The following is a 16,337-nucleotide window of genomic DNA, read 5'->3' on the forward strand; positions in this document are numbered from 1 at the left end:
AAAGAAAGTATTGTGAGTAGAACCCTTGATGAAATTGCAGGTAAGGCAATTTCTGAATGCACTTGTTTGGAGGAGAATCTTGAGTTCCTGTAGGAGAGGTCCTCATTGCGCTATTTGTTGTTTCTGAGAAACTAAATGCGGGAGGGTTGGGAGGAATAAGAAATGGAGAGAGTAACCTTGTTCTATTATTGTCAGGACCCATCAATCAGATGTGATGTGGTTACAGGCTGGAAGGAATTTGAACAATTTGCCCCCTACTAGATGTGTCTGCGTCGGTGGCAACATGATCCCCAAAAACCTGGTTGGGTCTTTACTGGTTGAGGGTCAGCCTGTTGAGGTGGCTGACAAGGGGCTCTGGGGCGTTGGCGTGATGGTTGCTGCTGATATGGTTGTTGCCTTGACGGCTGATAGGTTGGAGGCTTGTAATATGAGTAAGGTTTATAAGCTCTGAAATTGGTTCTTCTGTATGTAGCAGTAGAAGAATATTGACACCTAGATGTGGATGGTTGGTGAGGGGATGCGAGTGACAGAACTGCTGTTTTCTGTTCTTTGAGTTTTGTTACTGTGTCAGTAAACTTATCTCCAAATAAATTATCTGGACGGCAGGGCAAGTTCGCTAATTTATCATGTACGTCATCCCTGATTGCACTGGAACATAGCCCTGCAAGGCATCTTGCTAGTATGGCATTAGCCAAGGCTTTGGAAGAGATATCAAACCTTTCGTAAATAGACCAAAGGATGTGTCTTAAACCTTCCTCTAGGTTGTGGTACTGTTCAGGTAAACCGGTTCCTGGGTCCCCTGTTGGAGATGTGGCTTCAGCGCTTACAAATTTTCGAAGAGATATTGTGCTATATAGAATTGATGGTTCTGTATCCAAGCGTTTAGCATACCAGATTGAAATGACTTCTTAGCAAAGTCATCAAGAGATTTATTATCTCTGATTGATGGTGTATTTGAGTGAAGTCACGACGTCTGAGCCTTCTGCATCGCTGACTCTACCACATTGACCAATATTGGCGTATCAGTGATGCTACTGTTGTGTATGGTGTTTTCGTGTGCCCATGGGCCTCAGCCCGACCCAGGCCATCCAGGGCCGAGCCAAGGGTTGACGGTGGCTCCGCATGGCTGAACAATCGTGCCCTCGGCCAGGCCAGCAAGCTCCCATGGCCAACATCCGAGGATGATGGAAAGTGAATGGTCCTCCGACCATTCCGGGCCCTTTCAGACCTGCTGCGAACAGCATGGAGCAGCAGGCCTGTCCTGAGGTTGAGGGCAGATGGGCCTTGACATGAAGACATGACTATGGAGTGATGTGACAGCATCCAGAGACAAAGACACATGGCTGATGCAACGGCATCCAAAGACGAAGACACATGGCTGATGCAACGGCATCCAGGGACGAAGACACTTGGGATCGAGGCATCCAAGACGAGACTCGTGACATCCACAAAGGCAACACAAGACATGGACATTGGCACTGTCTCTCAGGGCGCCCTACTCAGGCCACCCGCGGGACTGAGTCGCAGACCACCCTGTCCGTTACGCGCCCTACACAGCCCTTGCAGACTGGTCACGAACCACGACGGGAGCGGGACAGCACAGGAACGCACATCCAGGGCATGACAGCTCAGGAGCACAGGACAACTGTCCACCAGCAGTTAGTCCACTCAGGAGTACTGCATCTGAGGGACCCCCCGCCTACCGGACCAGAAGGCTCGAGAGCGAAGACGAGGCGTGGCGTAGGGAAGAACATCCAGGAAGGCAGGAACACCAGGACGAAGGAGATCACGAAGACACCTGGACATGGACCTCAGGCACGAAGACTTGGACATGGAACAGCTGAACGAAACAAGGAGCTCCTAGAAGACTGGAAGACCTTACATGGACTCTGGCAGGCCGGAGCCTCCAGAGCAAAGACTCGACAACGATGCAAGGCCAGGAACAACAGACGGAGCAGCCCTTTATAGGGCCAATACAGGAAATAGTCCCAAAGGTGGGGCCCAGACACTTCCTGTGTCTGGCCCTTTAAATACAGAGAGAAGACGCGGCCACACGCCTAGGAGGAGAGCAGGAGCTGTGCAGGACCGTGGACAGCGGCCTGCACCGACGTACTTGCGTAAGAAGCAGGGCAGGGCCTGAGGGGGAGGGCCTGAGGAGCAGGCCCTGTTGTCGGCAGTGGCTCCAGTCGCTGTGGGGAGCCCCAGGGGCGGTTCCAGCTGCCGGATGGCGCCGGGGCTTGTGGCCTAGCGCCGCGAAGATGGCGATGATGTCGGGGGCACTCCCAACCCCGAAAGAAGCTGGAAAGTCCGCGGCTCTGGCCGCAGTGAAGACTGGAAGAGATGGGGGCGGCCTCCGGGCCGCATGAAGAACTTTAGGCTGCGGCTCTGGCCGCGTGGGAGGGCCGACGGCAGCATCCTGCCGCGTCGGCAGAAGACACAGCAACATGGTGAGTTCAGTGAGTCTGCTCGCGGGGGCACCCGCGGGCAGAGTTCATAAGAGCTACTACATTTCCTTTATCAGAATAGGGCAATGTACACACTATAAGACTGTTTTCCTTGTCTTTAGTCCTGTCCAACAGCAACCACTGTCTCTCAGCGTTCCAAGCTCGTTTATAAGCTTTCTTAATATACTTATAAGGATATCGACGAACTAGTAATCGTCGTTGCAAATCATCAGCTTTTATACCAAATTCTTGTTTGGAATAGCATATACGTTTCAGACGTAAGAATTGTCCCACTGGAAGATTTTTACTAAGTGATGAGGATGGTAACTCATATAATGCAAAAGAGAATTCCCTTCACAAGGTTTTCTATATAATGATGTAACAAGCTGACCATTCCACTTTGTAATTTGTAAATCCAAAAAAATTGATGATGTCTTGATGGTAAGTCATTGTAGATTACTGTCCAAGGAATTTAACCACTGATGGAACCCTAATAAACTTTGCTCATCAGAATGCCATAACAAAAAAAAAAAAAAGACATCATCAATGTATCTGATCCAATTACTCACATTGCTGAACTGTGATGTGTATATAACTTTTGTTCTTCAAAATCTGTGACATACAAATTAGCAAGGCTGGGGGCTATCGTAGCCCCCATCGCTGTACCCCGAATCTGTCTGTACCATGCTTCTTGAAAAACAAAAAAAATTTTCACATAGTGCTAATTCCACCAACGATATAAAAACTTCAGTAGGAATCCGCTGCGGTCTTATACGTTGTTCCAATATTTGTGTTAAAATCTCAAGGGTTGCCTGTTGCAGAATATTTGTATAGTGCGCTTGAATGTAAAGTGTGACCAAGACTGCTGTGCCGATATTACTCACTGCCTGTACTATATTTAACATATGTTTAGTGTCTTTACAATATGATCGAGCCTCTGCTTAACAGGTAAGAACTAATTTTCCTTTCCCTGTATGTACCCGGATCAGTCCAGACTGTGGGATGTACCAAAGCTTCCCTAAAAATGGGTGGGACCACGACAGGCCTGCTCGAAGCACTTGTAGCCCAAAAGAACCAAAGCGGAGCTTGTACAACCGGGTGATAGCGTCGATCAAAAATAAGGAAGGTCGTCCAAGTGTCCGCACTGCAAATCCCCTACGGACAGATCCAGAGACTGTTCGCCCAGGAAGTCGCTCAAGAACGCAATGAATGAGTTGTCACACCCTCGGGAACCGCCCGACCACAACAAAGATAAACCAAGGAGAACGCTTCCTTCAACCAGTGTGCTAAATTGGATACAGAAGCCGGCATACTCCAAGTGGACCCACTCAAAAGGAGAAAGGATGGACCGATTCACGAAGGCCATAGGCAACCAGGAGGAAGGAAGTGGAGTAAGTATGGCATCAAGAGAACGGAGACCGCCACCAGATGCAGGGGAATGCAAGAAGTTCAGCCGACTGGTGGACAGGGAAGGTAGAAGAACCGACACCAAGAAGGAAGAGCCCGTACGAGGGATACCCCTGAGTCGGTAGGACACAGAAAGTTCCTGACAGGACAGCGCTTGGGTCTCCGAACTCCGACGAGACTAGTAGCTACAGGCCAGAAGGATAGACCGTTACGCGTCGAAACCGAAAGGAAAAAACCCTAGAAAGACTGGCTTGGAGAAGAAAGGACTAACAAGATCGGAGCGGAGGACGTCGAGACAACCAATGCCGCACAAACAGACTCAAACAGTCAGATACGCCCGTCGCCAGGGAAGTCGACCGATACCGGGACCGCAGCAAGGCGGAGAAGACCTACTTCTAACAGTCCTCGCACCAGAGACGTTGCCGTACTCAAAATCAGGGGGCTAGACAAGCGCGATCGGCCTGGCCGAAGATTGCCGGCTTCTGGGCCGCAGAAGTCAGGCCGTTGCTAGGGTGAGAAAACCGCGAACCAAAGCCTGCGCGGCCACTCGGGAGCTAGCAGAACCACGAGATGGCGCGACCACTCGGGTGCTACCAGGACCACGGGACCCCGGAGGAGATCTATCGTACTGAGGCTTTCCCGACCAGAGACCACGGGGGGGGGGGGGGGGGAAGGAGAGAAGAACGTCCGCCGGCCAAGGGAGAGCCAGAGCATCTACACTCGCCGAGCCAAGGAACCTCCAGCGGAAGGACCAATAGGCCATGGTATCGCAAACAGGCGCCATAAAGCCCAAGTGGGAGGGAACCATATGTCTATGAGAGAGAGCCGTGGCTGTGTCAGCAAATTCCCACTCCCCGGGATCGAGCGATCGACGACTGAAAATTCAGCCTGAACATTCCCCCAGCCCGCAGAACGGAGGACGCCGGGCACTGTAGATGTCGCTCTGCCCGGGCGAAGGGAATGCTGATGTCCAGGGCTACCCACGGCTGTGAGCGCCACCTGGGCGAGTGATGCAAGCCAAGAAGGTGGAGTTGTTTGTCAAGGCCCGTAGCGCCTTGCCGCAGAGAAGGAAAGAAACTCCAGAAGGACTAGGAACACGTCCAATCCTCCAACCGCTTGATGTGCCAGCGAGACAGAGCCGCTGGCCAGATCCCCTAGGCATGCTGGAAGAGGCAGGCCACATCCCAGCCCGAGGGACTTGCATCCGTGGTTACAAATGTCCACTGAGGGACTGGGAGGCATTCCCAGGAGCAAAGGAGGGGTGGGAAGCCACCCCTGGAAGTCGGCAATAGCAGAGCCCAAAAAACAGGAGAACCGTGTGAAACTACGCCGCCAGTGGCAGCAAACGGGACAGCAGGTTACCTGGAACGGACGCATATGCGCAAAAACCCAAGGGACTAGGTCGATGGTAGGAGCCAAGGAGCCCGAGGACTGCAAGCAGGCATAAGCCGAAGAAGGCAGCAAGAGCAGACTCTGAAACCGGTCGGTACCTTGAGGCCACACGCGCGAGGCAAGAAGACCTTGCCCACCCGGGCAGCAAAGCGAATTCCCATGTACTCTAAGTCCTGGAAGGGCTAAGGACTGCTCTGAAGGAAATCAGTATCCACCCGAGGGTCGCGAGGAGAGCTAGCATGCGAGACACCGCCCGCCGGCAAAGAACTTCCGCCTTGGCCTTGACGCGCCAGACTTCTAGTTAAGAAAAGACAAGGAGTCCTTCCCGGCGGAGAACTGCCGCCACCAACACCCAGGCATTGGGGGAGGTACAAGGTGCTGCGCAAGAGCAAAGGGAAGCACCCGGACCTAGAAATCACAGCGGAGGACATTATCATGAAGAGACTATGGCAACCATGATGAATCAAAAAATGGAATATGCCCTCGTCAAAAACGAGTGAGACGAGGAACGGTCCGGGACAAAACAGAACGAGGACCACTCGCAGGGTGTCCATGCAAAGAAGCGGGATCTGGAGAGTCCGGATGACTGCGGTGAGGCAAAGAGCCAAAGAAGAAAATAGAATACTGGCCCGTGGCTAATACACTGCCTGGAACCAAGGCTTCCGTGCCCAGACACAAGAGCTTGGCGGTGTTTGCTCCACTGAGTGCCACAGGGATCGACCGCACGGGGAACACAGAGAAGATCCCGATAATTGCGAGGACGTACCCGTCTGTGAAGAAGTCGGGAATCATAGGTCCGGCAGGATCTGGCCGCAGTGTACGGAAAAACAGGGAAGCGATCGCCTAGGAAGGAGTCCGAGGAATGAGGCATGGAAAATTCCAGTGTGCGTGCAGGTGGGAGAATTGAGCACGGGGGCCATCCTTGCGAAGGAATGGCGCCCATGAGAAGGCTGCGACGAAAACTGCGATCAAGAAAAAACCAAACCCCCTAAGGAGTCACCGTGCCCGCGTGGGGTATGCCGTCGCTGGCCCCTAAAACGTGAACGAGAGGGTATAAAGGACCGGGATATTCGGAAGCGTAAGAGCCTGCAAGGGAACGTGATGCAGGGGTTCGGCCAGAACTGCCTAGAGGACCCGAAAAACCAGATTAAAACACTACGACAGGAAAGTGGGCGAGAAGATGGACGTAGATGCCTGACGCCCCTGAAACACCAAAACGCAGACGGGTGACCGCTCAGTGATGACTGTTCACCCGACCCAGGAGAGAGCCGAGAGTTGCGCAAAGTCCTTAACAGGGAACAGCTTACCTTCGGGCTGCAACGTACCCCATCAGGCTGTGGCGGGCAGATCGGCCGACCAGTGGCACAGCTACAGGGGCCGAGCGACAGGCAACGCCGAGGCTATTGCCCTGCCTGGGGGCGGAGAAGGATCGTATGCATAGCCTCTGGCCAAGGGGTGTCCCGGGCGCAGGGCAAAGATAACATGGACCCCACCTGAGACCTGCCCCCAGCAGGAGACTGCTGCACATATTGGTACACACCCCCAGCGCTAGGACAGCAAAGTACGCTTCACATGAGCCTCGAGCGGGCGTACTGGGGCCGCTTGAAAGCCAGGAAAACCTCTGGAAACGCGACCGCAGGAACAGTCCACGGAGGGATTATCGTTACTGGGATTTTTTTTTTTTTTATAAACGAAGCATACCACTCAGGGCACGGCCCATCCGGGGAGCCTGCTATTACCGCAGGCGCAATTATGTGTGCATGGGAGGAGGGAAGGCGCGTGCCAGATCCCTGAATCCCGCCAGGACCGGGGCCATATCTGTGGGCAACGAGGCAGTACTAGGAGTGGAAGGGTAACTGACGCAACCGGATTGGCGGTCGGATCCAGGAATACTGGATCCGCCGGGAAGTCAGGAAGGAGGGAGGGCACCTCCAGGAGCATCCACAACCCCCTGCGCCCCAGGGGACCTCGGGGGCTCCGTAGCCAGCCAGACTATCAACGGCATGGAGCGGGAAAATTGAATTTTATTATTATTTACTCAGCGAGAAAAGTTCTCTTTTTTTTTTTTTTTTTTTTTAAATAAAATACTATTTTGTCCCGGTGGGGGTCCAGGGGGGACCTTCCACCTCCTCCTGCCTGCAGACTAAAGGATTTATGCAGGGGGAGGGTGCAGCAAATCAAAGGGAGGCCAAAAATATCCCGAGGGGGGAGGGGGAGGGGGAGGCGAGAGGGTGATAAAAAAAACCTTCCTGGGGGGCTGGGGGGCTCAAATCGGGGGGTAGCAGTCAAAAAATTAGCCCCCCAGCCCCAGGGAGCTCCGAAAACGGAGCCGATAAAAAATTCAAAATGGCCACCATTCCCGGGCATTTCAACCCAAGAACGGTCTGGCCAAGCTGTGGGGAACTGATCCCCGTGCTAAATTTGCCTTCCCCGCCGAGGAGGGACCTTCCCCACCCGGCAGGGAAGCATGGAAGAAGCCCCTTTGCCAAAAACTCGAAGGGGGGCTGCCAAAAGGAAGGCAGGCTGCCTGCCGCGGCAAAGAGAGAGCCGCTCTGAAGAGAAAAAGCTGAAGAGAAAAAAATTTGATTGGCAGCTTGGAGGCCAGGAGTGAAGCAGGGGGGAAACCTGCTGACTCCTGCCTGTCTGGCTGCCGGTTCAATGCCACCTGAGACCCAAAGAAGGAAAAAGAAAAAAATATGGGTCTACTGCTGCAATCAAGTTGGAGGTAGGGGAATACCTGCAACTTTGAATCAAAGCTGAAATTTTTTTTTTTCCTTCCATTTATTCAGCTGATTTTTTTTTTTTTTTATTCTGAGCGCAGCAGTCGGGTTTCTAAACCCTCTCGGCAGCCAGAAGGGAGGGAGAGGAGAACCCGAGAGACTCGGTCCCCACACCTAGAAGCGGACACGGAATCAGGCTATGCAGTGCACAAGGGGCAAAGCCCCCCTGAGACAGGCAAGAGCTGGGAGACGGAACCATCTCCCACAGGAGAAAGAAAAAAATCACTAAGAAAAATTCCTTTAATACTTAAAGAAAAAGAAGTACTTGCTTGATCCGTAAGGAGAGAAGAAAGAAAGGCTGACTAGCCTAAAGCAGAGAACGAAGGGTGAGCTGCTAACACCTGCTGGAGACAGACGAATACTGAAGGGTTAGAGGATAGGCTCTGTTCTGATATAGGGCATCCTTTCAGTTTTTGTCTGTCTCCACCTGCTGGAAAGGAGGCTCAACCCACAGTCTGGACTGATCCGGGTATGTACAGGGAATGCAAATTATTCATGTGCCAACATAGTACAGTAAAATATTTTAATAAGAAAAGATTGTGTGTTAATTAAGCCTTATATGTTAGTTGAAAAACTGTCAAGCAGTTCAAAGATAGCGTTAATATGCAATTTGGAGATATTAGAGGAACAAACTGATTACTTGGTGCGTCATTAACTTTCAACTGTTTTCCTCCTTCTCTTTGTCTTTGTAAAAGGCTTGTTTAAAAAGCCAGGTTTTCAGACTAGTTTTAAATAGTTTCAGATTCCTCTGCAGCCTTATTGCGAGTGGCATGGAGTTCCGTAGAACAGGTCCAGCCAGCGATACTGCTCTCTCCCTTACCTGAGTGAGGCAGGCTTGCCGATTTAACAGAAGGAACAGTTAGTAGAGTTTTATTGGCAGATCTAAGGTTTCTATGTGGTACATGCACGCGCAGTGCCGTGTTAAGCCAGTCGGCCTTTTCATATGCACATACTTCAGGTTTCAGACTTGGAACGCCCATGTCCTGCCCCCAACTCCACCCACGCCCCGCCCTTTTACTTCCCCATTTGCGCGCATACTTGGGTGCCTCAAAATCCACGTGGTGCGTGCTAGCCCGAGATACTCGCAGATCTCCTGGCTCTGGCATACATGAGGCTATTATTTAAACCAGATTTTTGTCTAATTGTTTTAATACCCTGGAGAATGAGAGGGAGTGGAAAACCGTTTTCTGCACACCAAGTGTAAGAATTCGGCAGCACCACTGCACAAGATGCACGTAGTCCCTTCCAAATATAACCCAGTGTTCCATTAAATATTGGGAATCTTGTTTAACAGTATCACCATGTGCCATTAAACCTCTGTCAACCGGTTTAAGAAACCTAGCATGTATGTGTAAGCTCACTAGAGGTCTCACCTATAGAGCTCCCTAAGCAGTTCTGCAAGAGGTACACCTGGGTGAACTCTGCACACAATATTTGTAAAAAAAATAGCACATAATCACCGATTAACAATTGCTTTAAAATGCAATACTGAAGGAAAGTAAAATTCAAAGATGCAGAATTTTCCCACTATAAAAGAGTGCTATAAGATGGCGTCATAAGGCCCAGCCCCTCCCTCTAGCCTTCAATCCCCTCAACTTTCTCCTTCACCTCTTGAGCATATGCTCTCCCTACCTCTTCCCCAGCTTTCTCCCCAACCTTCCAGCCTCAACCTCCCCCTCTCCTACCCACCAGATTAAACCACTAGTTCTCTCATCCCACATTCAAATCCACCCAACTTTCTCCCCCACCCCAGGCTCCTCAACACCCACCTCACAGCTCTTTCCCCCACCCAAGACTCAATACCCTCTTCCCTTCCACTGCCACTATTTCTCCCTCACCCCCAAGTCTCCCCTTCTTTCCCCACCCAGCACACTCTCTCCTCCCAGGCCTCTTTCCCCCTAAATATCCTAGGCTCAGTCCTTCCTCCTCTAACAAAATCAGGCTCAGATCCCCACCTTAGTCTTCCATTATTGTCAGGGATGGGGGGGGGGGGGGAGACCTGCCCCTTTAAGCCTGCCAGCTCCAAAATATCACCACTATCCAGGACTGCAAAGCAGTGGCTTCAGGAAAGATTAAAAAACAAACAAAAAAAAAACTTGGAAGGCCAGCTTCCTGACTAACTGCCAGCACATACAGCAGCAAACTTTAGGGCCTACGGCTGTGATATTTGCGTCGGACAAGGCCAGGGAAAAGTTAAAATAGTGAGCACAGAAGCAAAGCAGAAAAGTTGTCACTACCCAGACCTGCTCTTTGCCACTGGAAGGAGGGGCTGCCTGCACTACAGAGGAGAAGGAGAAACAGCTTCCTTCCTCTTCTGATGAGGGCAAACCCAATCACTCATATCCTTTTTTTTTTTGACTCAGGCTGGCTGCTGCTCCTATGCCTGATTCTGTGCAGGTGGGGAATTCTGCATAAATTCAGCCTTGTGAATTCCCCCAGGAGTAGAGAGGCAGGAAAGGAGTAACTAGCATGTCAAATGAATACCTGCCCACCATAGAAGACTTCAGTTTTCCAACCTAATGAGGCTGAAACTATTCAAGCTCTCCTTTCTTTAAAGATCATGATGGTATTTACCTAAAAGGCTTTAAAAAAATATCCTATTGTTGGGAGCTATGCGAACTACAGACAAGATCTAATGAATGGGATTTGCAGAAGGTGGAGGAAACAAAATCTATCAGCTCATAGAGGTAGGGAGTTCAACTAACACTGTTGCAATCTGCTCAAATCTTCCAGGAGTCTGATGTTGGTTAATCCTAGGTCATCCAGATATGTGTCCAAGGATTAATAATGAAGATGCTGTAAATGTGTTGAGTTTTAATGCAAGGACATTCATCGTGAAATCTCTCATTGAGTGGATTCTGTGACTGTTATTCATGTAAATCAACAGATTTTTGTTAAAATCACAACTACTTGCCAACACAGCCTGACTTTTTACCTTTGAAATTTCAACACTGTCCTTGGAACACTGTCCTTGGAACACACCTAGTCAGTCTGGTTTTCAGGATATTCACCATAAATATGCATGAGAATATTATATGCAATCAGAGGTACTGCATATTCATGGTGGATATCTTGAAAACCTGACTTGTAGGTATATCCCACAGCCTAGATTTAAATGCACTGGAGAACAACTAATATCCACAGAGGAGCCTGGTCCGCTCTGTGCAATGAGTAATTCACCTACATTATATCAACCACGACTTAAGAAATCTACAGCCAGCCAGGCCTAAGTCCCTGAAACATCCAGTTACTTAGAATGAAGAGGAATAAATTCAGCATTATTGTGCAACAGTATTTTCATAGAATGGCATATGGAAAATACTGTGCCTCAATGTAAACTCATCTTGAGTTATCAATTAAAAGGTGAGAGCTATATTCATAATAAATAAATATGGATGAAGGAGCCACCCAGTATAGATGGTGGGGACAAAAACAGTAGTAGAATTCAAGAAGGCATGAGTAGAACAGAAAATGTGCAGCTGTGGGAAAGCAAGGCAAAAGTCAAGAGAGCAACAGGATCTGCAGTACTGCAGGGCAAACATAATGGGTCTTTATCCATGCTCAATATTCTGTTTGAAGCCCTACTACAAACTTACAGAGTCAGAAAATAGAATCCTCCCCCACCCCCTTCAACCCCAGTACAATATGGTCCACTTGAGAACAAAACTCAGCTTCAGTATAAACATTACAGATTCTTCCAAAGGGGACACATGAGAAACAAACGTCCTTAAATCACAATTAACCACTTTAACTCAAGATGTAAATGCAATTCCCTGCCAACCACAGACTGTTTTATTCTGGAGACCCTTTACAGGATCACGCACAGAAAAACGAAGGCAATTAAGTGTTTAATAAACCTTCCCATTTCTATTACAGATTGTGTGAGATCCAGGAAGTTTGGGAGATTCTTCTTCCTCTTTTTCACAAGATGGCACAGAAAAGTCTGTTTTGCAAAGGCTTCCTGGCGTTTCCCCTAATCCCAGAAATAACACCCTGGAATCGCTCCCGTACGCACCCATCAGCTTAGTACCGTATCAACAGGGATTTGAAACAAGAGGCTGCTGTTCATCACCATACCCTGCTCCCCCAAAATTGGGTCGGCTGTCTTTCCTGTATCTTTTACCCTTCTCTCCCCTCCCCTCTACCCCCAGGCTGTGTTATCACTGGGAGAGGGCGCGGGGACCGCCACAATTACCTGCCAGCAGCCTTTTAACGTCCTCAGGGATGGAGCCGAGCATGGTGCCGGCCAGTGTTGCCAAGCAGGCGGTTTTCCTGCCAAATTGGGCTGCTTTTTAAATGTATAGGTGAATTTTCTGTTCAGCAGCAAGTGTTTTTTTTTTCACCTCTCTGCCACCGACAACGAGCCACAACTTCCACCCCGCCCCCCTCGCTTCCTCATTCAGCTCCCGCAGATGTGCAGCTCAGCGCACGCGCACCAACACGGAGACGTCACAGGCTGCCTTCTGGCATCCAACTTCTGTTTCCGGTCCTGCAATTACTCAGGCGGCGCATGCTCTTGGCGGACTGTCCCACTATCTCTGGCCATAGAGGGCAAACGAGATTTGTGTTTTGAAATTGCGTTGTGCACGGATGAAATAACTTGAGGGTGGTAAGAAATATATAATCACCTTTATTGCAGGTAGCGTTATTAGTATTATTTTTTTTTTTCATGCCTTTTCGGCCAGGCACAGAGCAGCTTCATCTTCCCTTGTGCAGCATTGAAAACAGCGTTTTGCGGTTCAGGTGGCTGAGCAAGTTTCTGTGCATTTCCAGGCCCAGGCTGGGGCTCTGCATTTTTCTGCCAGGCTCGGGCAGCATTAGAAACAATTGTAGCTTTTTGCAGTTCATGTGAAGGAGGAAGCTTAAGACTCAGGAGGGGAGGGGGGGAAGTTTGGCAGAAGCAAGATTGAATACTTTTCATGAGCTTAGGCAGCATTTTAGCATTGTAAAGGTTAATGTTCATGGCAGGGCTGGGAGCAACCGGTACAGCATTTCAGCTTTTTCCTTTTGTGTTAGGGCTTAGTTTTTCCTGAATCAGGGTTGGAAAAACAGGGCACTCCCCCTTTCTGGCGTTCTTTCCTCCTTACTTCCGCTTTAGCTGGAGTCTGCAGCTTGCTGGTGAACGGAGCTGAACGGTTCAGCAAAGGTATTTAATTCTATATCCTTAAAGGGCCAGTGGTCCTGTATTTATTATTATACATTTAATTGTATTATTATAGCTTATGTTTAAGGGCCAGCGGCCCACAAATCTATGTGTTTAACTTTTATTGCTTCTGGAGTATTTGTTTATAGGGCCAGCGGCCCCATGGTAATTGTCTTTTCCGCTTATTTATTATTATTTATGGCATCTAAAAGGCTGGCAGCCTGCCATACTATAGGGCCAGAGGCTCTGGTGTAATGTTAAATTCACTACAGTTCTAATTAATTTATTGCATCTAGAAGGTATAAACATATATTTATATATATAGAATCGGGTAATTAAAGTCTAGTGGCAATATATGTGTCTACCATTCAGCCAGGTTATGTTAAATCCATGTAATTTTAAATTGCTGTTGCCCCTTGCAAGGGGTTATATGTACTTAAATTTATTTCAGCTAGAAGTGATTTGTTATAGGGCCAGCGGCCCCATGGTAATGTCCCCTGTTACATTACTAATTAGTATTTAGGGCAGCTAAAAAGGCTAGTGGCCTGTTTATTCTTTTAAGGCAAGGGGCCTGGTGTAAAGGGTATTTGCATACTTAGATATAAGTTTGGTATTTTAAGGATTAGCAATACATAGGTATATATGTTTAAAGGTATTATTAAATAGCCATCTCATATATAGCATATACCGATTCCCCCCCCCCCCCTCTTTTGTTTGAGGTATCATTTACATTATAATTACTAGCGTCCTAAAAGAACAAAGGCCACAGCGGTGTAGTACACATTATCAGGCCGATACAGTAAGGAGCGGTAGGAAGAGCTGCGTTAGTGCCGGGCGCACCCGCGGTTGCCGCACGCACAGTTCAGCTCACCTACCGCTCGATACTGTATAGAGCGCTATACAGTATCCTGGGTGCGCTGGCCTAACGCTTCACGGACACGCTGGTATCTGTCATTTCAAATGTCATTTGAAATGACAGGTACCAGGAAGTGGACGGTTCTCCGACACTCGGGATTGCCAGTCTTCTCTCCCCTCCTCCCGAGGCAAGCAACGAAAGCGGAAAAAATTGAAAAAAAAAGTAGGACGGACATCGGCGAAGACGACCGCGGCTCCCCTGCCTCCAGCTGCCCGCGAAGATGGACGCATCGCACGGGCGAAAGCGGCCCCTGTGCGTGCAATTGGACCGCTCAAGACGTGACGTCACATGCCGTGATTCCAAACGTCGTGACGTCACACCTTGAGCGGCCCAATTGCACGCACAGGGGCCGCTTTCACCCATGCAGGCGTCCATCTTCGCGGGCAGCTGGAGGCAGGGGAGCCGCGGTCGTCTTCGCCGATGTCCGTCTCCGGAGGGGGGCTGCAAAAAAAGTAAGTCGCTTCGTTGCTTTACACTGCCAGTCCTCTCTCCCCTCCTCCCGAAGCAAGGCTGCTTTTCGCGCCTTGTTTCGGGAGGAGGGGAGAGAGGACTGGCAATCCCGAGCATAGGATTGCCCGTCCTCTCTCCCCTCTCTCTCTTGCAATTTTTTTTTTTTTTGTGCTTTTGTTTTTTCCGCTTTTTCGCTTTTTTTCCGCTTTCGTTGCTTCGGGAGGAGGGGAGAGGACTGGGGCTGCCCCGGAGACCAGTACCCATGGACGCGGCCAGGCCAGGTGAGCGGGGGCTGGGGGAAAGTTTGCCGCCTACCCTGACCTCTGCCTCTAACGCAGGGGTAAGGGTAGGCGGTAAGTTAGCAGGTTAAACGCGCGGCAAAACAGCAGGGTAAAAAAGCGATAGTCGGGGCGTGCGATACTGTATGGGAGGGAATAGCTAATTCGATCGTTTACATGTAATATACATGCCGCGGGCGGAAGGGGTTACCCGGTGATTTAAGGACGCGGTAAGAGTAGGTTCCTGTACGTACCCGGATCAGTCCAGACAGTGGGTTGAGCCTCCTTTCCAGCAGGTGGAGACAGACTAAAACTTGAAGGATGCCCTATATCAGGACAGAGCCTGTCCTCTACCCCTTCAGTATTTGTCTGTCTCCAGCGGATGCAGCATCTCCCCTTTGGTTCTCTGCTGTAGGCTAGTCATCCTCTTCTTCTTTCTTTTTCGGCTCAAGCAAGTAGTTCTTTTGATTCCCGCTTGTTTTAGAAACAAAGGAAAAAAATCTATGAAGGAAGTTTTGCCTTCTTTTAGTGCTTTTACTGTTTTTGTGTGGGAGACATCCGTCTCCCAGCTCTTGCCCGGCTCAGGGGGGCTTTGCCCCTTTTGCAGGAGGGGGTTCCCTGCATAGTCCTGAGTCCGTGGATGCTTCCAGGTGTGGGGACCGATGCTCTCCGGGCCTCATTCCCCCTCTGGCTGCCGAGAGGGTTTTTAACCCGCTGCTGCGCTCAGTAAAAAAAAAAAAAGTTTAAAAGTTTCAAACTTTCAATAAGTTGCAGGTACTCACCTACCTCTAACTTATTTGCAGCAGTTGACCAGCTTTTTTTATTTTTTTCTGGTCAGAGTAGGGCTAGAACCGGCAGCCAGAGAAGCAGAAAGCAGCAGGTTTTCCGCCTGCTCTCTCCTGCTGTGCAGGCTGTCAATCAAGCTTTTTTTTTTTTCAGCTTTTTTTCTTTAGCAGCGGCTTAGTTATGTCCCGGCTGGCAGCCTGCCTTTCTTGTGGGCTGCCCTCTTCGCGTTTTTTGCGGCAGGGCCTCTGCACTGCTTGCCTGCCGGGTGGGGAAGGTCCCTCCTCGGCAGGACAAGCAAATTAGCCCGGGGCTCCACTCCTCCCGGCATGGCTAGGCCTTTCCCGGGTCGGCAGAGCCCGGGAACGGCCGCCATCTTGGATTTTTCATTAGGGCCGATTTCAGTGCTCCCTGGGGCTGGGGGGCCAGATTTGTTTGATTTAACCCCCGATTTTGCCCCCACAGGTGCCCAGGAGGGGGGTCCTGACCTTCCCTCGCCCCCCGCCAAATCCAGGGTCCCTTTTTCAGTGGATTTCGTCCTCCTCATGCACAAATCTTATCTAGCTAGCCTGCATGAGCTGGACGAAAGCCCCCCCCCCCCCCCCACCAAAAATCCCTCGTTCAGCGCCGTTGACCACTGGACCGGCCGCGGAGCCCCAGGGACCAGTTCGGGTGTGGGTGGTCCCGGGGGTGCGCCCCCCCCCCCCCCGGTGTCTCCTGTGTCCTCGGACCCCGCTGCTTCCT

At 50.2% G+C, this 16,337-nt stretch overlaps 1 protein-coding gene and 1 long non-coding RNA gene across 5 annotated transcripts in view; one reads left to right on the top strand and one right to left on the bottom strand.

Moving 5' to 3' along the window:
- SKAP2 (src kinase associated phosphoprotein 2) overlaps window positions 1–12,764 on the bottom strand; it is a 525,725-nt gene extending 512,961 nt beyond the window's left edge. Inside the window, exon 1 of one of the 3 annotated variants that reach the window (XM_029589160.1) lies at window positions 12,652–12,764. In XM_029589160.1, the coding sequence (XP_029445020.1) occupies window positions 12,652–12,694 (43 nt within the window). In that variant the 5' untranslated portion in view covers window positions 12,695–12,764. Of the gene's footprint in view, window positions 1–12,038; window positions 12,061–12,218; window positions 12,494–12,651 lie in introns of those variants that run through there. The other 2 variants (XM_029589159.1, XM_029589161.1) reach the window with 2 other exon arrangements.
- A 292-nt stretch (window positions 12,765–13,056) lies between these two features.
- Window positions 13,057–16,337, top strand: part of LOC115084365 — a 48,719-nt gene continuing 45,438 nt past the window's right edge. The window contains exon 1 of one of the 2 annotated variants that reach the window (XR_003854532.1): window positions 13,057–13,169. This is a non-coding gene — a long non-coding RNA (uncharacterized LOC115084365). The remainder of the gene's footprint in view (window positions 13,170–16,337) is intronic. The other variant, XR_003854531.1, reaches the window with a different exon arrangement.

This window comes from Rhinatrema bivittatum, chromosome 2 (genome assembly GCF_901001135.1).
Source record: "Rhinatrema bivittatum chromosome 2, aRhiBiv1.1, whole genome shotgun sequence".
NCBI lineage: Eukaryota > Metazoa > Chordata > Amphibia > Gymnophiona > Rhinatrematidae > Rhinatrema > Rhinatrema bivittatum.